Source organism: Neopsephotus bourkii, unplaced genomic scaffold, assembly GCF_033783945.1.
Source record: "Neopsephotus bourkii isolate Nb327-2 ecotype Australia unplaced genomic scaffold, CSIRO-AGI_Nbou_v1 NB_354, whole genome shotgun sequence".
NCBI classification, from domain to species: domain Eukaryota; kingdom Metazoa; phylum Chordata; class Aves; order Psittaciformes; family Psittacidae; genus Neopsephotus; species Neopsephotus bourkii.
Genome location: NW_026900860.1, coordinates 707,824 through 732,941, shown reverse-complemented (window position 1 = coordinate 732,941; position 25,118 = coordinate 707,824). Strand labels below are relative to the sequence as shown.

At 47.9% G+C, this 25,118-nt stretch overlaps 1 protein-coding gene across 3 annotated transcripts in view; it reads right to left on the bottom strand.

Annotated features, from left to right (window-relative positions):
- The window catches only part of HHAT (hedgehog acyltransferase), an 82,107-nt gene extending 59,694 nt beyond the window's left edge, over positions 1-22,413 (bottom strand). The window contains exons 1-8 of one of the 3 annotated variants that reach the window (XM_061348308.1): positions 22,321-22,413; positions 21,909-22,043; positions 20,737-20,804; positions 19,150-19,263; positions 18,196-18,390; positions 17,254-17,466; positions 14,474-14,645; positions 6,237-6,387 (exon numbers count right to left, since the gene is read on the bottom strand). In XM_061348308.1, the coding sequence (XP_061204292.1) occupies positions 6,237-6,387; positions 14,474-14,645; positions 17,254-17,466; positions 18,196-18,390; positions 19,150-19,263; positions 20,737-20,804; positions 21,909-22,002 (1,007 nt within the window). In that variant the 5' untranslated portion in view covers positions 22,003-22,043; positions 22,321-22,413. Of the gene's footprint in view, positions 1-6,236; positions 6,388-14,473; positions 14,646-17,253; positions 17,467-18,195; positions 18,391-19,149; positions 19,264-19,364; positions 19,442-20,736; positions 20,805-21,266; positions 21,344-21,908; positions 22,044-22,320 lie in introns of those variants that run through there. The other 2 variants (XM_061348309.1, XM_061348310.1) reach the window with 2 other exon arrangements.
- Between the last annotated feature and the right edge of the window lie 2,705 nt (positions 22,414-25,118).

Here is a 25,118-nt window from a genome sequence, read left to right as displayed (position 1 = left end):
CACTACCCCAGCACTGCCAAGCCCACCACTGACCCATGGCACTGAGGGCAAACCAATCTCCCCTCGAGATCTCCCCTCATGGCTGCCCCTCACGATCTCCATTCGCAGCCACCCCTCATCATCTTCCCCCCATAGTGGCCCACACTCTACAGCTGCTGCCCCTACCCCTCATGGCTGCCCCTCACCTCCCCTCAAGAGCTTCCCTCATGGCCACCGCTCACACCCCGTACCTGCCCCTGCTCCTCCCTCACAGCTGCCCCTCATCTCCCCTCAAGAGCTCCCCTCATGGCCACCATTCACACCCCATACCTGCCCCTGCTCCTCCCTCACAAACTCCCCTCACAACTGCCCCTCACTCCTCATGGCTGCCCCTCATCTCCCCTCAAGAGCTTCCCTCATGGCCGCCATTCACACCCCATACCTGCCCCTGCTCCTCCCTCACGAAATCCCCTCACAACTGCCCCTCCCCTCATCTCCCCTCAAGAGCTCCCCTCATGGCCACCGCTCACACCCCATACCTGCCCCTGTTCTCCCCTCACAACTGCCCCTACCCCTCATGGCCGCCCCTCATCTCCCCTCAAGAGCTTTCCTCATGGCCGCCATTCACACCCCATACCTGCCCCTGCTCCTCCCTCACAAATGCCCCTCACAACTGCCCCTACTCCTCAAGGCCTCCCCTCATGGCCACTGCTCACACCCCATACCTGCCCCAGTTCTCCCCTCACAACCGCCCCTCATCTCCCCCCCTCATGGCCACCACTCACACTCCATACCTGCCCCTGCTCTCCCCTCACACCTCATGGCCGCCCCTCACGATCTCCACTCATGTCACAGTCAGCCCTCCTCTCCCCTCACGACCTCCCCTCACGGCCGCCCCCCTCTCCCCCATCCCAAGCTGCAGTATCTGTCAGACCAAAACCCACCTCAGTTTCTGCCATGACCGGAACTCGACACCCTCCATCACAGGAACCAACTCACAGTGCGCTCACTTCAAGTGCGGCCGGAGGCGCAGCGCGCCGCCCTCCCAGCCCGCCCGTTCGCGTGTACGGAAATGGGAGCGCTCACTTATGCCCGGCTCCTGTCTGGTCAACAGTGGGGGTGCTAAACAGGAGGTGGAATCCAGAACTTACGGCAGGGGAGCTGGAAAGGGCCAGATCTTCTCCATCATTGCATGTCTTCAACTCCATTGGCTCTATTCTGGATGAAGTTCTGTTCCCTATGAAATCTACTTTTTAAATACTACTTCCTACTGCCTTCCTGAAGAGCCTCTACCCTTGCTGAGGCTAGCCTCTATGAAACACACATGGGTTTAACCCAATTTAGTCTGGGATAATCCATGAGGAATGCCCACGAGGATGCTCAGGGGCTGCAGCAGCTCCCCTATGGAGACAGGCTGAGAACATTGGAGCTGTTCAGCCTGGAGAAGAGAAGCTGCGTGGAGACCTCAGAGCAGGTTCCAGTGTCTGAAGGATGCTGGAGAGGGACTCTTCATCAGGGACTGCAGCCATAGGACAAGGGGTGATGGGTTCAAACTGAAACAGGGGGAGTTCAGGTTAGATCTAAGGCAGAAGTGCCCAGAGAAGCTGTGGCTGCCCCATCCCTGGTAGTGTTCAAGGCCAGGCTGGACACAGGGGCTTGGAGCAAGCTGCTCTAGTGGGAGGTGTCCCTGCCCGTGGCAGGGGTTGGGACTGGATGAGCTTTAAGGTCCCCTCCAACCCAAACCAGTCTGGGATTCTATAAGATACTTGGAATGTACAAACATTAAGGTGGAAGGGCAAGAAGGAGCTGTGCTCCTGCACGTTCCCTATCAATCTATGCCCAGAGATAACCAGTTACTTACACCATGCTGCTCCCATACCACGTCAAAACACATCCAATCAATGTGTCCAACACCCCTGCAGGACAGCACTCACTACACTCACTAACATAGTACAGACACCTAAAAATGGAAGCATGATTTTCTTCCCCCTGCCACAAACAGCAACTGTGCTAAATGCTGTCCTTATTCATGAACTGACAAGTTCCTTTGTGGAATGCACTGGCAAAGTCACTTAGCGAGATGTCCTCACTGGTACAGGATTTAGTTAGGTGCTAGCCACTGTTTCTGTACTTCCCACACCTTGACTCTTACACCAGGATAGTTTTCCATATTGAAGTAATTCGCAAGTGTCAGCAGGAGCAGAACTATTTCCAGCTGCACTACACAGTTCTAGCTCCCTGCACACACACCTGATAAACTGCATGCCAGACTTCAGCCTTGACTGATTCTTTAGAAGCACTTACAAGCCCCCAACAACACTGGTTGCTCTCACATGATTCATTACCTTGCTTTTAGCCTCAGTAACACCACCCCAGTTTTAATTCCTCATGAATTAAGACAAAGCAGACATTAAAACCTCTAAGGTGGTGTGTCACAGAACTGCTGCCCTCTCTGGAAACCAGGAGCTCAGAAACTCCTTTTCACAGCCATCATCAAGCTTTTGAATAGTAATACATTTATCATGCATTTACTAGCTATGCAGCTGCAGATTTAGCAAGATAATGATATCCATGTAAAAGGAATCACAGTAATACATTCAATTCCTCTATTTGTCTTCAGACAGTAAGTAAGATTGATGATTTTGCAACTCAAGAGACTGCCTTGATTAAATAAAATGCAAATTAGGCAGAATCCACTATGAAGCTGGTAACTCCTTTTTAATTAAAGCCTGTTATTTCTAAGTTCGGACACAGTCTGCTTTGCTGTTTAGTACCACCACCAGAGAGGCAGAGTACCAGTTTTGCTCTTCCCATTACCTGCTTTGCTTTTCAGCTCTAGAGATACTTTAGACACACTATGGTCCTTTTCTTACCTTCCAGAATGAAAGGTCTTTCACCTGCCGTATCACACAATGAATGATGTCAGCATGTACTGGATATAGACAGTGTCTATAGTACAGACACTGGTCTGGATGTATCACATCAAAAGCTTCGTTGTTATGCTCAAAGGGCACCAGGTGGTGGTGGAAGATTCCTTAGTAGTGCATTTGCCTTCCTTACATTATGGCATTCATGTTGTCTGTCTCTTCAGGCTACCTTCTCTCCTTCAAAATCTGCACTACTAATAAACTTTTCCACACAAAAAGAGGAACACTGGGTCTTCCAAAAGCCTAGCTACCATAATACCCCGTTTCTGACAGTAACCTAATAGCATCCTAAAGCAGACATGAGCAGGAAGGGTAGCAGCAAGCCAAGCACGCACAAGCACTCTTCTCCAAGCAGCCTCCCCAACACCAGTCAGCGGGTAACAGCGGTGCACTCCATGGCATGGCTCATTGCACTGCTCTCCTGGGGTGGAATTCCCAACCTGACCCAAGGAGCCTTTAATAAGCTTGAGCAGGCTACCTGAAAACAAAGCCTGATGCAAATCTCCTCAGCCTACAAGCTTAAAACTAGGCACTGGGTTACTGACATTTAAGTTTGACTCCCTCTGATAAAGTCGGGATCATTCACTTAAAAGTCCACACATTCACAAACTACAAAAGTAATTATTTAGCACTTTAAGGAAACAAAGAGAGTTCATAAAGTGTCACAACACAAACTAACTTTCACCACTTTTTGCTTGCTTTTATACTAAACCCATCATTTTCACACTTCCTGTCCTGTTCAGATAGTCATATGGGTTAGAAACAAAGGCTATTCCCACTTTCAACACTGACATTCCTGTATCACATATCAAAACACATAAAAAGACTGCAAAGCCCTTGGTAGTAGTGATCGAAGAGTTTAAGTGTAAAGGCATAAGGGCATTGTAATTCAGGGATTCAGAGGACAAGCTATGTGAGATTACTTAGACAATGGACAATGACCCCGAATTCACTATCAGCCATAGGAAATTCTAGTATCCACACAGCTTTGTGAGCAAGAAATCAAGTCAGCTGCACATGAACTGATTTGTTTAACCTTCAAAATAAACAAATTCAGTTCTGCTGTCCTCAGCATAAGAAGGACATGGAGCTGCTGGAGCAAGTCCAGAGGAGGCCATGAGGATGCTCAGGGGCTGCAGCACCTCCCCGATGGAGACAGGCTGAGAACATTGGGCCTGTTCAGCCTGGAGAAGAGAAGCTGCATGGAGACCTCAGAGCAGCTTCCAGTGTTTGAAGGGGGCTACAAGGATTCCAGATACATATATGAATGGAATACTTGGGTAAATGGTGAATATCTGCAGCTGATTTTTTTCCTTCTGGAAAAAAAAATAAAAAATAATCTACCTGAACTCCCTCCTTAGATCCTAGTTTCAATTTTCTTTAGTGTTATGAATCGTTGTTTAAAGAAAACCCAATGTTTTTACTGTGATTCACCACCCATCTCTGCAGCCGCGCATCACTTTCTGATGGTGTTACAACTACCTGACACAACAGCGTCATTAGGATTTGTGCTGAAGTGCAGTTGCATTTGGCACCTCCAGAGCAAGACCCAGATTCCTCGGAGAGGAGGAAAAAACCACTGTTTACAGCTCTGCTTGCAAGGGCCAGCAGGTCAAGAGATGCTGCTCTCAAGAGAGAAGCTGGTAAAAACCAAAGACTCCTATATTAACTCTGTAGGTCGTAAGTTCAGTTCAAACTCTGAAAGAGAATTTAGACCAACATGTGTGCAGTTCTGGTGTCCTCAGCATAAAAAGGACACAGAACTATTGGAACAAGTCCAGAGGAGGCCACGAGGATGATCAGGGACTGGAGCACCTCCTGTAGGAAGACAGGCTGGGAAAGTTGGGGCTGTTCAGCCTGGAGAAGAGAAGCTGCATGGAGACCTCAGAGCAGCTTCCAGTGTCTGAAGGGGGCTACAAGGATGCTGGGGGGTTCTTCATTAGGAACTGTAGTGGTAGGACAAGGGGTAACGGGTTAAAACTTAAACAGGGGAAGTTTAGATCGGATATAAGGAGGAAATTCTTTACTGTAAGGGTGGTGAGGCACAGGAATGGGTTGCCCAGGGAGGTTGTGAATGCTCCATCCCTGGCAGTGTTCAAGACCAAGTTGGGCGAGGCCTTGGGTGCCCTGGTTTAGTGTGAGGTGTCCCTGCCCATGGCAGGGGGGTTGGCACTTGATGATCTTAAGGTCCTTTCCAACCCTAACTGTTCTATGATTCTATGATCCTATTTGTTAGTAGCTCAAATCATTATTAACAGTTCATCTGGTTTCTGCACTCTGCTTCTGCTGCATTTGAATAGTGCATATCCACAGTTGCCAACTGCAGAAACTATAAAACCTTCTTGTTACAACTAGCTTCAAGCTGAAAGCAAAATTAAAATCTCATCCAATAAAGCTCTGGTAATAGCAGGCCTGCTGGCTTCATGACTAAAATGAAAAAGCTTTATTCATACTGCAAAGCAGTCAGAAACCAAGCAGGGTAAGCACCACTGCGCGAGGCTCTGTATCCAACGCAGCACAAGAGAGGTCTCTGCACTAAAAAGCTGACGAGTCTAAATCATTTTAGGCAATGTTTCTAGAAGTCTGAGGCACTGCATCCCACAGACTGAAAGCATTAGAGACAGCGCAGAGGAAAACAAGGGAGGGGAGAAGTCAGCTGAATCCACTGTTACACACAGGCTAAACCCCAAGCAGAATCCCTCTGGGAGACAGCTTTCAGGGAAACAACTGCAGTGAACACTGATTTAAAGCAAGCATAAGATTCAAAACTGATACTTCTTTTTTGAGAAATACTGTGCTGAAAGCCTTTGAAACCAAAGGGGATCCTGAAGCTCATCCTGCATTAGAAACATCACTATTGTTCATAGTATTTTTAATGCGTTGAGGACTTTGTGTACTTCATGACTCTACGTATTGAACGGTTACAATTGCACCTTTCCTCATAGGGTGATTAATCAAGCATTTCTTTTCCTTCTCTGGAAGGGTATCTAGCTGAAAAGGGGGGTTTAGACCAAGACTCAAAAAATGAACTGTTTAATAGGCACCTGGAAAAAATAACTGCTATGTTAGTGAAGCTAAGTAGTTCTAATAATGAAGAGGATGAAAATGCTGAAAGGAATGCTTGCCCCTACCCTCCACACTGGCAGGAGAGTAACCATCAAACTGAAGTTCATTTAGAAAGTGCTAAAGATGAATGATGGGGGTGAGGGGGAAAAAGCACAAGGACATGAAAGCCAGCATGCATGCGGCCATGACAACACACAGGCATGTTCTTACTTCCTCCCTGCCACAGACCAGCAATAAGCTGTCTGAAAAGCAATAATGACTTACCTCCACATTTTAGTGAAGCTGTGCATCAGGCTCACACAGCAAGGCAGAGCTGGAGGTTTGAGTCCATCCATTTGAAGGAGGAGGGCAGGAACACCGTACAGAACCAGGTACTTCACATAAAAAAACAGCACTTGAGCTAAAGCCAGGCCACCTAAAACAACATAATAATAACAAAATCATGCCTTAGCCAAGCTCTGAAACAGTTTTAAAACCTGTTAATACTGATTTACTTCCAAACAGGCAACATTCAAAGCACTAAAGCAAGCATCATGAGGGGATGGGATATACAATACCTACTTCTGCAACAGCTACAGGACACAAGCACACACAGTTCTGACTTTCAGCACACACAGAACAGTACCATCATTCTGATATGAAGGAGTAAGTAAGCATCTGTAGTTCCACTTTCAAAATTCTTTGGCCTGTGTGGTTATTTATTGCTGTGAAAAACAAACAGTGACTTATGCTGAGCTAAAAATCAGAACATACCAACGGAGGCATGAGGAAAAATGTTATCTCTGTAAATAACTCCAACCACCCATGCTCCACTTGGCCTTACTGCACAGCTATAACCAGTGGTTATCTTTGCAGCTTACCCTGACCGCTCCACACACATCTCATGTACCATCAGGATTATTTGTGTCCCCCAAAACACCCCCTACAAGACCCCTCCTGCTCCAGCCAAAGCACAGAAGACTGTAACTCCACTTGGCAGAATGCTTGAGGCACATACCAGGTTTTAAACCACCGGACAAAGGACTCCTTAAGGTGTTTTAGTTGCCTGATTTCCAAAGGAAGTTTTGGCAGTGTGCTTGCTCAGAGCTTAAACCCAGGGCATGGCCCAAAATGCAGCATCTTGCACAGGTGTGAGATGAAAACCATACTGGCTATTCTCAGAGATATTCCTCTCAGAAGAGTAACAATCACAGAACACGTAAATAACAGCGATTCATGTTAACACCCTAAATGTTTTCTGCAGAATGAAATGGTATTTCAACAATAAATCATAAGAAAAAAAATCCATATAAAGCAGAGGCCAACACCTTTATTGAAACTGGGGAGAGCCCACTCCTAAAGTGCCACTGATTTTGGCGAGCTTTTCCATCTGACAGCTGACATCACTCAAATCTAATCCCAAAGGAGGGGGAGTAAAATTGTTTCAGCTTAGAAGAGTAAAAAAAACCCTAAACTTGTAAAATGCAACTGTTAAATCTCCTTTCCAGTATTTTGCTTTCCCTCCCTGGTACTACCCAATGATTTGAGTGCAGTTCCTCAGATATTTAACGTGATTTTAGAACCGTCCAGCAGCCTCTCCTTGGGGACGCAGCTTTCAATCTGACTCCAGCAGTCCAAGCCCATGATCACTTAAATAATCTGCTTTGATTTTTGCTGGCAAAGCATCCCTTTTGCATTCTGCTGACTAATGGGTACACTATGGATGCCACCCAAAAGTTAAGCATTAAAAATGCATGTCATATATAACAACCTAGGGTGAAATCCTGGCACTAATACTGCAAATTGCAAAACTCCTGCTGTCCTACACAGGGCCAGCATTTTACTACTATAATACAACGTTTTTACATTTAATATCATGATGCATGCGCACAATCAGAAACAGTTGTCCCATGCAAGATAAAAAGTGATGCTAGAACAAAACACCTAGACATGAAGCTCATGGTATTTTCCTGCAGGGAAGCAGCCATCTAATATTCAGCAGCATTCTTCCCAGAGGAAAACAAACAATCAGAAGCACAATTTGGATACCAGCCAATTAGCCACACATTAGATTACTGCTAAATCATCTATACAGCCAACTTTCTGCTTTAATTCCCATCTCATTCAGTTTCTCATTTCTCTTCTGACAAATTTCATTGGAGAGCTGAATGCTGACACCCACACAAACCAATTACGAAGATCACAGCTGTCTGTGCAACGGTAAAATCCAAAACCCCTTTGGCTGTGCACGATGGAATGAGATTTACAGGAACAGACTACCACTCTCTTGAGACCTGAGAAAATCACAGCATCCCAGACTGGTTTGGGTTGGAAGGGACCTTAAAGCTCATCCAGTTCCAAATCCCTGCCATGGGCAAGGACACCTTCCACTAGAGCAGCCTGCTCCAAGCCCCATCCAACCCAGCCTTGAACACTGCCAGGGATGGGGCATTAATGGAGCAAACTGAACACTAACAAACAAATTCTATGATACTGTGAATTTAAGAAACTGAGCACTGATTCTAAATTTCCCTTTGTGCTCCATGTTTCAAGCTCAGGTGAAGCAGTGCACTTCTGCCTGCTCTGGGCTGTAACGGAACAAACGCAAAGCAACTGGAACGTCTCAGGTATGCAGGAAGGGTTAAAGTCTGCCTGTTGCCAATGCAGCCCGGCTGTTACGATGCTGGAATTTTGCCCTTAATTTTCCATGTGTGGCCAGAACTCTCGCACAGCTGGCACGAGCTGAAGACCAATAAGGACTTAGCCTACGTATCTTGATACGCACCTTCACTGTTATGAGTCTTAGAATTGCCACACACAGAGTAGCTAGTGCCTGCCAGGTAATGACCTGTGATGTGATGCCTACATTTCTTTAAGATACCAGTGGTACTAAGCTGTCTGCTACTGAATGGTCATGACAACTTGGGTGTGTGTTAAGAGAGGTGGTTGTTGTTCAGTTGTTTGTTTTTTTTTTCCTTAAACTTACCTATTGTAACTTTGTATTTGAGAACTTGGAGTCTTTCATCACTGTACGTAAATGCTGGAGAAGGACTCTTCATCAGGGACTGCAGCCATAGGACAAGGGGTGATGGGTTCAGACTGAAACAGGGCAAGTTCAGGTTAGATCTAAGGCAGAAGCTCTTCCCTGTGAGGGTGCTGAGGCGCTGGCACAGGGTGCCCAGAGAAGCTGTGGCTGCCCCATCCCTGGCAGTGCTCAAGGCCAGGTTGGACACAGGGGCTCTAGCGGGAGGTGTCCCTGCCCATGGCAGGGGATTGGAACTGGATGATCATAAGCTCCCTTCCAACCCAAACCAGTCTGAGATTCTATGAATTTCAAGCTTTAAAAGAACTTGCACAGAAGCAGTACCTTTAATTGGAAACAAAAGTGTATATTCAAAATACCTGTGAGGGAAGAAATTCTGAACGTATGCTCTCTTTTCCCCAGAATAAATTAATTCAAAGCACTCAGGGTTAATCTGTAGCTGAAAAGTTTTAAGGGATAAAAACAAAACCAAGTTAAATTACTGGCACAATCTTGAACCCCGGCACTCCAGCAGTGAAGCTGGAGTCCCAGATTAAATTAACCAACTTGTATAGAAATGGGTATTTTCAGTTTGTCATCTTGCAAACCCTTAGAACGTTCTAAATTTCCCATGCTGTATGAATTGGCATTTTTTTCTTGGCTTTCACAGTTTTACCTTCCATACGTTTATGCAAAGTTGCATTTTTCAAGTTTCACAGGGCTTTGTTTCAAGCATAATTAAAAGTCAGCATATCCACAGCATAGCATTATTATTATTATTAGCTTTAGCTTCCACAGTCTCAAAACTCTGCCTTTGATAGGGGTTCTCAAGCAGAACATTTTCCTAAGTAACTGACAGATGATTTGGATCCAGGTATTAGAAACCACACTTGGCATTTCCCTGTCTATTACCATCATCAAAACTCATGGGCGATACTTGTGACTTAGCAGGCAATTTTATGATGAGCACAGCAGCACAAACCTACCCTTTCTGCAGCTACACTGACCCTATGGCATTAATGATCGCAGATGCTTGTTTCTACCAAGGACGGGGGCAGGTTCATCAACAACACACATCTCAGAGACAAATAGGCAGTCCTATTTGAGAAGAGTTACTGGCACGTGGCACAAATCTGGAAGAAAAAAGACATTTAAAACAGCTCAGAACTTGTGGCCATGCTCAGCATATAGAGCTGGGGAAACAGGAAGAAGGGATATTCAGAGCGATGGTGTTTGTCTTCCCAGGTTACACTTACATGTGATGGAGCCCTGCTGTCCTGGGGATGGCTGAACACCCGCCTGCCCATGGGAGGGGGGGAATTAATTCCATGCACTATGGCTTTTGCTTTACCTGTTACACTGTCTTTAACTCAACCACGACTTTTCTCTCTTTTACCCTTCTGATTCTCTCGCCAGTCCTATCACAAGACTGACTGAGCAACTATGTGGTGCTCTGTTGCCATCTGGGGTTAAGCTACAGCACACGACTAAAAGAAAAGCAGCCATAGAAGTAGGTTAACTGCCAATACTAGAAGTTTAGCCTGCAGGAATGCTTATAAAACATTCACATGCACTTCTTTGTATAAAGCAATGAGCTACCCAATGTTTAGAGAATAAAAATCTTCCTAAGCTTTCTGATTCACGTTTGTGTTTCCAGTTTTCAACTGACATCAAGATGCCAAATATTTTATCAGTCTCCCCATCATTATCTTGCAGGATCAAAAGCAAACAAGCAAACCAACAGACTGCTGTTAGTATTCCATGACCATGCTTTTCTACTGTATTTAGTCCATGGAAGATGCGGATGCACCCAATTTGGTTTTTTTTTTCCCATATTATGGACAAAAACCAGTTTTCACTGAAACACCTCAAAATCCAGGGGCCACAGTGCAATATGACTTCCCTACTCATTAAAGGATTGATACGCAGAGGATGCAACCTGGTCTCTCTCAGAGGAGGCCACTATGTACTTCCCTGTCTCCTTGATCCACAAGGCAGGTGCATAAACTGTCTTTACTGACAGCTGCCAGGTTAGGAAACACAGGGAGAGGAGTAATCCAGGAAAAGATATGACCAGGAGAGAACTGAACGCTCTACCTTGACATGAACTACATACACCCTTCTGTTCACAATTCCCAACATGCTTATCACCCAGTTAATGACCTTGAAACTTGCCACGTCCCAATAGAACCTATATGTAACAGCAATTAAAGACACTGCACAGACACTTCAATCACAGCAGTTCTTCCATCAGCAGTACGAGAACAGTGCAGGAACACACGTGCTAAATCCTGGTTCATTCAAGAGACAGGCTCCATCTACCCACACTACACAGCCAATAAAGAGACAGGGGGGATATCCAACAAGCAGAAGGGGAAGCAAAGCTACAGAGCCCTCTGAGCCTTTCAGACACCATGGTAACACAAAAGCACACAGCCCAGCTGGGTTACCTGGACAGAAGGTGCCTTCCTCTCAAAAAGGAGAAGCTCTGCAGTGCCTTTGACATGCTCAAATTCAGAAGAGCAGGAGAACATACAGAACTAGGCATCTGGAAGTGAACTGGAAGGAATGAGGTAATATAACCTAGAGGGTATGAGTACACTTATAGCAACTCAGGTACTGGCTTGTAAAGGGCACGGAGAAAAGCAGAATCTGAACATCTGACCTAAGAAGGTATTTGGCTTAGTGGCAAAAGGACCCAAGTTTAGAAAGGAAAGTTTAAAAACCAACCATGTGATTCACAGACTGTACTAACAGTAGCTGACGCACACAAACAGTGATACTGAGGGCAGCTTGCACCTCTGTTGCAGTTAAACACACAGGCATCAAAACCACCCATGCACTGTTTTGTAGACTGGTGTTTCTAGAACCTCATTTGCTAGTTCCTTTTACACAAGAGAAAGTACTTATCTGACTGCTGGCTAACACATTCTCCCAGGTACTGTTTTTTCTTCATTTTATACCCGTGTGCACTCAGTAATGTTTCTTTAGGTAAATTCAGCACTTCTGCTCTACACAGCCATAAATAACATCGTGCAACAGCAATTTTAAACACGCACTGCAACTCAGTCAGGGTTTGGGGTTTTGCTTCCTTTGCTGTCCCACCTCACAGGTACACCACACGAAGTGCTGCAGAACACAGGACAGCTCCCCAACTTCTGAGCTGTAGACTGACCATCATTACCCTCAAGAAGCTGAGAGCAGGATCTCACAGCACTGTTGTCCTTACCCACACTGCTGGCATTTACTGCCCATTGGTCAAAGACACCCCAGAAGAAAAAAGCAGGAGCAGTTCTAGTCCCCCCAGTTAGAGCTGACTGCACAACAACCTCACACCTAAATTTCCCAGGCTATCGGGGCAGCCAGGGATCACAGGGTAAATGGATGCTCCGTGCTGCTTTGAAGCTGCTGTAGTTAAATAAGAAACACAAAATGAACAATAAGCACAGCAGCACAGAAAGGCGGATGTACCATGTGGTTAATCCTCCTGAGTCAGTAACAAGCTGCTTCCTTGGTCTCAAGACTCAGCTATCTGATGTAATAGGTTTTAATAACAGAGTATGTAAGGTAACAGAGGGGAGTGTTTGGCTGTGCACAAGAACTGCCATAGAAGCATGGGAAGACCCATAAGGATCAACAGGAAAAAACCAAAACCAGTATCCTTATTCCCATATCAGTGGCTCCCTAAAGCAAGTGGCCTGTTGCTGGTTTGAGTCTGAGACCTGTATAATCATTGTGACAAAACCTACAGAGAACACACTGTGAGAAGTGACAAATTCTGCCTCAGTCTCACTTGCAGTGCATTTTAACCACCTGCTTTCACTGCTAAGAAGACAAAGCTCACCTCGAGTAGGGCCACACTTAGAACAGCAGGGATCCCACAGGGGACTAATTCAAACGATCGTATTTAATCAGGCAGTTTCAGAGTCCAGACTTACTTGAACCCTGTCTTTCATCACCTGATGCTTTGAGGCATTTCAGCCTTTCCTAATCATTTGTTCAAAATGCGTTTTAACTGCTTTCAAATAAATAAACACACAGCCTACTTAGCTACTGCCTGGAAAGTTACTCCCCACCACCACCTTTTACATCAACACTGGTAGCCTTGAAGGGAAGGAGAAATCTGCCAGTAACACCAAAGCCAGAATGCTTTGTCCCTAATTCTGCAGCCTTGCCTGCCTTACCCAGTGGCCAGCTTTCTGTCAGACAGACAGACAACACCAGAAGCTAACAGATTTAACTCATCAATTCACTGACATTTAGAATAGGGGATTAAAAAATCAGAATCCACTTTCTATACAGTGACTGAGTTAGGAGGGGTAGAATAAACCACAGAGGCAAACCTCTCACTTTCTGCTCTCCATCTGCTCTTGCTGGTTTTTATATATATAGTTTATATATACATGAAATACACAAATATAGATTGTGTATGTATACACAGAGTGCACACATTGCCCTCTGCTGACCAGAGTCCAATATACAAGTGTCCACACACTGCTCATCAAACATGATGTGCAACGAACGTTTGCCAGGACCATACTGGTGTTGGTATCAACTCCTGGTACTCGCTGGTACAGGAAGAGGCACCTCCTTCTATCCAGCAATTACAGAACACAATTTTAAGGCCTGGGGTTTCTCCGCTTTGGTTCCTCCTACCTGGTGATCCAAAGAAAAGACTTTCCCTGTGAGGGTGCTGAGGCGCTGGCACAGGGTGCCCAGGGAAGCTGTGGCTGCCCCATCCCTGGCAGTGCTCAAGGCCAGGTTGGACACAGGGGCTTGGAGCAAGCTGCTCTAGTGTGAGGCATCCCTGCCTGTGGCAGGGGTTGGAACTGAATGAGCTTTAAGGTCCTTTCCAACCCAAACTATTCTGTGATAGCGGGGGGGGATCAAACTAACCACGTGCAACAGTTGCTTATGGGTTAACCTACACCTATGCAGCACTCTAAGCCCTTTCCCTTTTCAGTTACATTTATCAGTGCTCATTTTTCTTCCCATCACAGTTGGGCACTTTAATGAAATGCCAGAGAGGTGGGAGGGGACAGAAGTGGGCGAAGTGAAGCAGGAAAACAGCAATTCCTTCTCCCTGCTCTTTTCACGAGTGTTGTCATTTTACCTTTCAATGCGAATACAGAATTGAAGCATCAAACAGAAGGAGGCCAATAAACACTTGAGTTCCTAACATCTCCCCTCCTCCATCCCTATACCAAAACTCTTTTAAGTGTCCACTTCTATGAGAAACCACTTTAGACCAAAGTTTTGACACACATTTCAGGTTGGAAAATATATAGAATGGTTTTCAATTTAGGAAGCAGCTCAGCCAGTTTAACTATAAGCTTCTCAGAGGATCTACATGCTACATGAAGTCCGTAGACTGCCTTTCTGACAGTGACTGACCATAACGTACTATTCCTAAGTACCTACAGAGGGACACAAGAGAAGTAGACTGAGGTTCTTGAAGCAGGGGGGGAAAGAAGATTTCTGCTGCTGTTTCTGTACTCACCCAAGGCCCAGTATGATGCAGCTTCCAACGGAGGAGCACTGCTGAAGAGAGCATGGATATACATGAGGTGAATCATCAGCTCAGCCAGGCACCACCAGAAGAAAATACGCATCATGCCCACCATTAAGATCCTAAGATTGGTCTTCAAACTGAAGGCTTCTTGGCTCCTCATCTAAAAAAGAAACCCAAAGAGGTGATATGGCACGTAACTGCGGTACTCATGTACCAACCTCCGAGAAAGGGATTAAATGTCATTTGCTATTCATTCCTAAGGGGACCACCTGACTGCACCATTTGCTAATTCCTGACCTGGCCTCTCCATCCTCACTCTCAGTAAGCAGCAGAAATCAACAAGAGATCACACATGACCATAAACTGCACCTAACTGCTATAAGGAAAGGCCAAGTGCTGTTAACCTGAATAGGATCCAGACATGAGACACTTTTTAGTTCCTGTGACTTGATCAATCTTTAGAGATGATCAAAAGTTTAAAGGAAACACAGCTATAAGGAGAAGGCTTTCCAAGCAGCAGCCCTACCAAAACACAAACAGTAATTGCTGGCTCCTAAAGTACCTCCAACTTCTACTCCCTACATGGGATTGATTATTTCAGGACAGTTCTCCATTCTTCTCTTGTAGCATTGCCAAGATCAGCCAGACCTGTACGATGTGCTGAGCAAACGGCAGTTAACCACAAGTTAAACATCAGGTAAGAAAAGGTTTGCTCCTGGCAGGTTTCTTTAGATGTCCCAAGCTATAGTAAACACACTGACATGCTTTTACCCTCTTTCCACAATAAAAAAGAACATGATCAAACAACAGAAACATAGGATTGCCTAAAAATTTATTCACGTTTTGTACATGTATTACTGCGTGTGTCCGCACAGCCACTTCATCCCAGTGATGTTAGCTATAGACATCACAGAATGCTTTGAGTTGGAAAGGTCCTTAAGATCATCTGATGTCCTGTGAGCAAGGATGCCTCACACTACATGATGTCACCCAAGGCTCTGTCCAACCTGGCCTTGAACACTGCCAGGGATGGGGCAGCCACAGCTTCTCTGGGCACCCTGTGCCAGCGCCTCAGCACTCTCACAGGGAAGAGCTTCTGCCTTAGATCTAACCTGAACTTGCCCTGTTTCAGTCTGAACCCATCACCCCTTATCCTATGGCTGCAGTCCCTGATGAAGAGTCCCTCTCCAGCATCCTTGTAGCCCCCTTCAGACACTGGAAGCTGCTCTGAGGTCTCCACACAGCTTCTCTTCTCCAGGCTGAACAGCCCCAATGCTCTCAGCCTGGCTCCATATGGGAGGTCACACATCACAGGTGGTGATTCCACTTCTTACTCAAGTGTGCAAGAAAGCCAGGAAAACATTAGACACGGATATGTAAGGTTTTCCCTTGTCATGTAAAATCAGCTTTGAAAAGCAGCCTGCAAGGCCCTAGGAAAAGATGTTCAGTAAGATAGGTCGGTCTTTCACATTTTAACATGCTAACCAGCTCATTTAGCCTGAAGAAAAACGTTCCAAGTCATCATCAGTTGTTTTCACACCAACAGGATGGGAAAATCAGGAACTCCCAACATAAGCCAGCAGGTTTCTGAGGCTCTGAGACCTGTTTCAGAGTTAACAGCCAGCTGCTGTTGACCATGTTACCTTCTTCTGCCTAATGGAGGAGAGGCAAAAAACATCCAGCCCCGCAGGTGCAAGCTAGAATTATGAGCATTTGAAGACTGTAACAACGTGTGTCACTGGGTTCCTGGTTGAAGGGTAAACCTGACATCGGACAAAAAAAACATCCTGTAAAGTAGAACTCGGGGAGGAAGGCTTGTCCTCAAGTTGATACCCAGGAGATGGTTGAATTCCCAATGCTACACTCAAAATCATTCCTAGGACGTGATTTTGTATTTTCAAAACCATGTTGAAGACAGCTTTAGACACCCAAACAATTCTTAACCTCCAAGGAGCCTAAGTAAAAACTGGAATCTTTCAAACCATCAGTAAGGAGGAAAGCTATTACAGCAGCAGTTAAGAGATGTCTGTACTGAAGTCAAAACGTGCAGGACTGAAAACTCCTTTTCTGGAGGTTTTTTCTGTATCCAAAGTACCTCATTGAGGGAAACATTATTTCAGACAGAAACAGCTATCAGAGTCTGATGGGGGAAACTAATCAGCGAGCCAGGAAAAGCTACTTCACTTCCTTTCCCCATTCTCTAACACTGGAGTCTAACATACCCCTCTCCAACCAAGCACTAGATATAAACACTTTTGACAATATATGTTGACTAAATACATTAGTTACCAGCCCAAAGCGAGTTCACTGGGCCATGGCTGCCATACAAGCGTGAACACCCAAGACTGGTTTCTAACTATGGCCTTCCCTTTTGCATGAAGCATACTTAACACTTAAAAGGACAGCAGATAACATTGGGAACACCTTCTGTCTGAAAGTCTCATCTGCATCAATTTCTGTCAAGTAGGAAACCAGAAAATAGACAGAAACTCAGGCTTACCAGTAAACTGCATTCCAAAACACACCATTAAAAGAGCATCTCAAGGGAAATTGGATGAAACTGCCTACCTAACATTCTCATGATTGGTGTTAGAAGCTCTCAAGATCAACCTATCATGCTTTAATCTATTCTTCAAAGCATGGGGTCTGCATCTAAATTTCACAGCTGAAAAGAGATCACCATGCACTCCCAACAGCTCTTCCCCCAATTCACTTGAGGCACAGATGCACTAAAAAGCAGTAACTGTGATCTTAAAAAGCTCTGTTACCTGCTTACTGAATTCATCAAAGTTCATAAGGGGCCCGTTGTGGAAGGTGGGGTAATAAAAGACGTATGCCAGCATCCAGAGGAACGAGTGGGATGACTTCTGGGCAGGTCCATGCCAGCAGTACTCCAGGCTGAAGCTAGTGCAGAAGAGGCAGCGGACAGACAGGGTGAAGAGCAGCAGGTAGTACTCATTCTCAGTGTCGTACCACTTCCTCTGCAATACAAAATAAAGCCAGAATATGATGGGGCAGGTCTGTGATTTCTGTATGGCTGGAGAGCCATGTCCACCCAGATCCTCCCTTTCAGGGTCACCAGCAGCAGGAAGCAACTAAATCTAACAGCAGCTGGCACAAGCATCTGAAGGGAGCATTAACACATGAACAAGCAGCACTGGAGAGATGGCCCCCAGAGAAAGGGCCTCCAAAGCTACTGCTAACAGCATAAAGAGCCACCAGCTTCATTTGAGTAACATAATAGGCTGTGAACAACTATGATAGCAGGAGACCTATTCTTACAGGAACAGCATTATTTGGCCCAGTACTACAATACCCAAACCAGCTGGCAGCACTGCTGTCAGCAAAGGGACTGCTAGGGCTGAAGCCAAAGGCTGCAGTTCAGATCTGAAAAGAATCGGTCACTCCTGAGAAAGCTCAAGGCTGGAAGGATGTTACTGAACCTTTTGCTTGACTAAGCAACTCCTGGATACAAACCCAAAAGCTAGCACCTTAAATTGGTATGATTACAGCTTCAAAGAACAAGAGATGTTTTTACTAGAGCATTACTAAAGCACTATCATACATCAGCTCTGCTGAATACCACTTCCACATTAAAGCTCATCCTTCATCTCAATGCACTGACCAGCACTTTGTCAAAACCATAGCTGCCATAATGGGCACCCACCACCATAACTGATTCAGTGCTTAATCAGTCCTTTTCCCATTACCTTGGCTTCTTCCACAGCTGGTATACGTAAGGTGGATAGCAGAGTAAGGGAGCACAACCACGTCAGGACCGACAGCTGAAACTGAGCCACAGCAAAGGAAATCGTTGCATGTAACAGGATGACAGCAAAGCCCTTGATTCCCAGCAGCAACCAGCAGGCAGCCATTCCATAAACCATCAAGCACCATGGTTTATACTGTTAAAGAAAAATGAACAGGTTTTAGTTTGATTATTTCTAATGAAAAACAACCAACCAACCACTCAATAACTGTGCTGTCCTACACAGGGAAACAAATGCAGTCAGCAAGGTTAAGAACAAACACAGAATCAGTCAATTGGGTTGGAAAAGCCCTTTAAGCTCATCAAGTCCAACCATTCCCCAGCACTGCCAAGGTCACCACTAACCCATGGCACAGAGGGCCTCCTATGAACACTTCCAGGGATGACGATTCCAACACTTCCCTGGGAAGGTGTATAGGGAACCCATAAAGGATGCGATACACAGAAGGGGCTTCTGTAGCAGCATGTAAGAAATCCAGAGTCTCCCTGATCTGGAAGAGAACATAAGTTCCTCCTTTCCTTCCCCAAACTAGCAGGTGGGACACCACATGCCAGTCATTTCTCACAATCGTACAATCATTGAGCAGCCATGCCAAAACCCAAGCAGTCATCACCTCACAGTCTTGGAAAGGAATACCTACCACTTTCTTTGTTGCAGAGGTCAAATGCCACTGGTTAATGGCTCACAACAAAGCACAGGTTTTCATGGGCTGGAGGCTCAAGTCTCCGGACACTAAGGCAACGCTCTCACCTGAACATCACCGCAGACCCACTCACACAATTCACCCCCCAGAATGGGATTTTCCACACCCAGTGGCCCCAGTGCCAAGTTTCCCATGCCCAAGTAAACCGAAACCCACAGAAACCCCCTGCTGTGTAGAAACCCCTTACATACCTTCTCCACCAAGAGCCTGGACACTTGTGATACCAGCAGGTGACCAGCCAGAAGCCACAGTATACGTTCCCTTCCCCATTCAATCCAGTAGCTCCACTCGAAGTCCATGGGGTCCTGGGGCACCAAGGGAACCAGTCACTATGTGTATCTGGCCATAAAAGCATGTTCTTACAGGAAACACCTACACATTAGGTCCATTACCCAACACCACAGACCTCCACATCTGCAGACTGTCACTTCAGCAATCCAATAGAATCACTTACAGCAGTGAGCTCTGACAGCACTATTTTGACTCCCAATGGTGTAAAATGCAGAAGAAGAGCTTTAGGTGGTGTCACAACTCCTAAGGCCCTCAGCTGGTGCTGAACCTGACCAGCAATCACTGCCTTGCCCCCCAGATGCCAGGGAGTTTTCTAACTACAAAGAGAGCCACCCCCTCACACCTCCTCCCCAGGACATGGGGAACAGGCTGGTGACTGCACAGAGATGCAGACTGCAGCAAGGGTCCCCAAGGCTGCCAGTCCAGCAGGGACTCACTTGGGTTCTCCATCAGGAAGCCTCTCAGGAAACAACAAATCGGTGTGCTACTACTGATCTGGGTCATCTCTTCAAAGCCAACAAAATCACGTCTTTGCTTGCTCTCACCCTTTTAATGTTAGGACTCATCTTGAGCTACACTGAACCCATGCAAAGTTTAGCCAGGAACTTGTATTTATTTCAGCTTGGCTGAAAAGGCACCTTGAGGAAGAGGGGTTTCACTCCCCATTTCAACAAAGCCCAGGTGGGATGTGATGAAGTGAGGCCAGCTGCAGGTTCCTGCCACACGGGGGTTTTATCTACATTAGTTAACAGGGATCACCTGGTGGCCTTGTGTCCTGTACAAAGCCCCACCAAAAGTGCATCATGGCTTTCTTGAGAGCACATGTGAAGGGTCCTGTAGCAGGGCCTGAACACCAACATACTTCCACAACTGTGCATGCCTGGTCTTGTGTAAATCATTCTCAACATTAGTATCAGCTGTACTTCAGAAGGATACGAGGTCAAAAGCACATGGTGAGGGTGCTTCTTGGCTTGGGTGCCAATGTTCTCATTAGTTTGGGGTATTTTTTTGATACCAACCATGTTTCTTTAAGCCTGTATGCCTCATGAATCTGTTCTGTTCTACACTGTACTACAGACCAAGCAAGAGGAAAACGGGTGTTCACTGGTCTTAAGCTGATGTTATCCAAACCACCCAGCAAGAGGAAAAAGAGGGAAAAGGCTGCAGGAAATCCCAAAGGGGGTGATAGCTTTTAAGGCCAAACAGCAAACCAGAAGGTTATTCAGTAATTAACAAAGGAGAAATGCCTAGTGCGGGAATCAAGACACCAAACTTGGGTTGTGATTTTCAGATGTAAACACACCTGGTCAGTTCGCCAGCAGAAACAGACTGAAACTGACTATGACCATCCCTAGCTGCACAGTTACTACAAACTCTGAAGCTAGATGAGAAGCTGGGGTGAGCAGAAGGCATGGAGACATTCACTTCGCTGCCACAAAATAAAAGATACTGTTACCTGTCCTACCTTTTTAAGGTACCCATCCTACCTTTTTGAGGCCCTGAAAGAGAGTCCCTGGTTCCAGCCCAAACTCTGTGTCCATCGCAGCTTCATACTCTGCAGAGAAGAGTAAACCTTTGCTAAGGACACAGCAGCCAGAGCGGGGAGAATCACAGAACGGGTTGGGGTGGAAAGGACCTTAAGATCATCCAGTTCCACCCCCTGCCATGGGCAGGGACACCTCACACCATGTCACCCAAGGCTCCGTCCAATGTGACAGCCGGGGCTGCGGCCTCTGCTGCACACTCCCGCAAGGCCTCCACCGATGGAGGCACTGAAGCACATCACCATGTCACCACGCACCAGGTGAGCTGCCCAACCAAGACATGGCTCTGCCCTGCAGCAAAGGCAAGGGAATTGAATTGCTCAGAGCTATGCTTGCCCCCTGCCACAGGGGCAGCAGCCGACATCAACCAACCTGTTACCACAGGGGACCAGTGCTAATGCTCATTTCTCCTCTTTAAGGGCTACCTAGTTTCTCCCAGCAGAGCAGAAGGGACACACAAACCTGACACTGACCGGTACAGGAGAGCAGGGCAAAGCTGCTCTGAGAAGCCATCTCCAGAACCCACCTGCATGCTGCCTGCTGCCATCTCTGCAGAGCCCTGTACCCATCTACCCAGCACCTCCTTCAGGGCCCTGCCTTTCCAGCACTCCTGTTCCTCCCTTCAGCTTTTCTGAGAGCCAGCTAAGGTCAGTAATGTAGAACACCTGGCTGATTAAACCCCAACAGCAGGCACTAATTTCACTAACGAGGTTGATCTAACTAACTATACTTCTATCAAGTAATACCACCTTTACGTCCCTTACAATACCAACGTGCTAGAACACAGCTTCTTTTCACATGGAAACTCTACATAACTTGTTTAACCCCCCACCCCTCCTCTGCACAACTCAGCCCCACCGAACCAAAACAAGCCACTAGAGCAGCTACGTAAAACTTACTCGAGGCACAGGCGGGTGTTTGGCAACAAACTGACCCCAAAGCTACAGCCAAGGCTCTGAGCCCACCTCTTCCCTGACACCCTTGCCAAGAGCCGTAGGACAAAGCTCTCTGCCCCGCTGGCACAGGGCTGCTCGGCAGCCAGGAGGAGCACAGCAGCCACCCCCTCGGACCAACTCCAGCGAGCGCAGGAGCGCGCACCCCCATCACGAACTTACTTCGGGACGCTCGGTGCGCCTCGTAGAACGCGTAGAGGTGCGAGCCCACGGCGAGGAGCCCGTAGAGGCGCATTTCCCAGGCCGGCAGCAGCATCGAGCTGGGAGCTGCTCCCAGCGAACCCGCCGGCCGCCTCCCTGCGGGGAGACAGAGCACGGAGGTGTCCCAGCGGAACACGGCCAGGGCACCGGGACCCCGGCGGGCCGGGCAGCCAACAACCAGCGCCCCCCAGGCCGCCGCGCTGCCGGGCCCTGCGGGGCAAGGAGGCGGCGGGGCTCCGCCGGGAGGCCCTTGGGCAGAGGACTCAGCACGGCCCGGGCCCGGTGGGGAGGAACCGGGGCAGGACCGGACCCCGGCTGCTCCCGCCCACCCGGGACCGAGGCGGACGGAGAGGGGACCCCGCTCCCCGCTTACCTGAGCAGGGCTCCGCCGCCGGGAGCCGAAGGAGCAGCAGCCGCGGCCCCCCGCGGGCCCGGTGGAGCCGAGGGTGCAGCCGCGCAGCGAGCGGTGGGCACGAGGCAGCGGCGCGACCCCGCCGGCCCCCGCGAGCGACCGGACGGCGCCGGGGGGCGGGAGCGGGGCGGAGCTCCGGCCCTTGAGCGCCCTCTGCCGGCCGCCTGCGCCGCTCCTCGTCCCGGGCGCTGCGGGGAGAGCGGCCCCGGGGCTGTGTCAGTGAACAGCGGAGCAAGCACGAAGGACTGGGCGCACACCAGCAGGGGGGCTGCGTTCGGCTGCCTGCTGCACGGTAACGCAGGGACACCCGGTTTACAGTCCCCGCTACACAAGCTGAGCGCTTAGCGAGTCTGGAGAGCATCAGCAAAGCAGGAACGGGGCGCTGGAAGTGCTGGGACTGAGAACCCCCGATGGATCAACCTGCGCTGTAGCAAGGGTTCCCTCCTCCCGGCACTTCACAGACAGCTAACAAAGCTCACTGCTCCTAGTGTTACAAACAGGTTGACTCACAGAATAGTTGGGGTGGGAAGGGACCTTCAAACCTCATCCAGTTCCAACCCCCTGCAACGAGCAGGGGCAGCTTCATCTAGATCAGGTTGCCCAGAACCACATCCAGCCTGGCCTGCAATGTCTCCGAGGATGGAGCACCCAGCACCTCTCTGGGCAGCCTGTGCCGGTGTTTTACCCTCTCAGTGTAAAAAGCATTGACTTTCCAGCCCAAAAGGTTCACCTGACCTTGCACCAGGTGACGTTTTTCCCCTCTCTGTTGACATCAGTGATGTAATTTTTAATGGGGGAAAGAGTTCATACCCTTTTGCATGCTGTCTTGCCAGATTTTCAAGATTCTCCTATAAAAGAGCACCCCTGATCAGCCTGAGGCCTGCTTTGCATATTCGAATTCCTGGTTCCTGATCTTGGAAAGCCAGGCTCATGTCTGATGCTCCAGGCGAAGTCCCATCAGTACAAGGGTCAAGTCTTCCCTATCTGAATCAAACACACACCTCCTAGTGCCTCTGAGAATCACATCTGTCCATCCGAGCCACATGGTGGTCCTTAAGCACTTTGTGTTTTGCCTCCAGTTTTTCTTCCCACCTCTCTTTGCCAGGGCATGACTCGCCTCCAGTTTACAGCGCCAGTTGTGACAGCCCCTAGGTGGGTGCTGCATCTGCTCCGTGGAACTGCTGTAAAATCCCAAGGTCAGGTGCATTCTCCTCTGTAATACCCAGACCCTCTTCCCCGCTGACACTGCTCCCCAGTTTCTGCCCTCGGCAAGTTAGTCAGTCCCTTACCCCGTAGAAAAGACAAATATGTGACACCACCTCACGACAGCAGAGGAGCAGCAGGCCTGGCTGTGTAGAGCCATTCCCACTCGGCACTGCAGCCGCTAAGGGTCAGCAGAGCTTGCGTTTTCCTGCAGCTCTGTGGTTTCTGGTCACCAGTGTGAAGTCAGCGCAGGCAGCGGGCCCTCTAGGTGGCTGCCTAACACAAACGGTGCGCATGCAGGAGCGCTGCTGCAGCCTGAGGTCGAACGAGTTACAGCTTTCACACCAATTCCACTGAAAAGGTCAGCGTTGTCATTAGTTATGGGGTGACATGGAGCTGTTGGAGCAAGTCCAGAGGAGGCCACAATGATGATCAGGAGCTGAAGCACCTCCCCTATGGAGACAGGCTGAGAACATTGGGGCTGTTCAGCCTGGAGAAGAGAAACTGCGTGGAGACCTCAGAGCAGCTTCCAGTGTCTGAAGGGGGCTACAAGGATGCTGGAGAGGGGCTCTTCATCAGGGACTGCAGCCACAGGACAAGGGGTGATGGGTTCAGACTGAAACAGGGCAAGTTCAGGTTAGATCTAAGGCAGAAGCTCTTCCCTGTGAGGGTGCTGAGGCGCTGGCACAGGGTGCCCAGAGAAGCTGTGGCTGCCCCATCCCTGGCAGTGCTCAAGGCCAGGTTGGACACAGGGGCTTGGAGCAACCTGCTCTAGTGGAAGGTGTCCCTGCCCATGGCAGGGGTTGGAAATGGATGAGCTTTAAGGCCCCTTCCAACCCAAACCGTTCTATGATACATGACATCCAAGAGCCCATGTATGCTCTGTGGTCAGGTGAGCAGCTACGCTTCCACACAGGTCACTGCCAAGCCCATGGAGCAGAAACACTGACAAACTCCAGCAATGGTCCCACTGGAAGCTCTCCCTGCCTGGGCTTCTACACTAGATGAGTGTTTTTTTTCTTTTCTCCCTCTTATTTTAGGACTTTGTATAGTAAAATGTGACCAGAACCTCGAGATTACTTGTAAACCAAGATGCTGAACAGCCTGGCACAAATACCTACATATTGACATGGCCCTCACCATTTTAGATGCACAAATAAAAGTGAGTTCTGCTGCTGTTACAGTCACTGGCAGGCAGTGGAGGAACCTGAGTGTAACCACCCTAGAAAAGCAGCAGCAGAAAGCCCCACTTCTCATTTGATCTGAAAGAGGTAGAGTGTTTAAACGTCTCTTGCCCAGTGTCCCAACAGCTGCAGAGGCCTGGCAGCCTTTCAAAGCATCTGCCCTTTAGGAAGAAAGCAGTGTGATGCTGTGTATTCATGCAGCAGGTTTCTCTGAGGCCAAAAAGAGAATCCATGTGGGGCAGAGGGATGATTTGTGATGGTAGGTTTCTCTGGGACACATTCGGAGCAGCACTCTTACTGCCAGAATGGCTACAGAGTCCAAAAGCAACAGCTGCCAAAGAGGTCCATGCCTGTCTTCAGTACTGGGAGCCA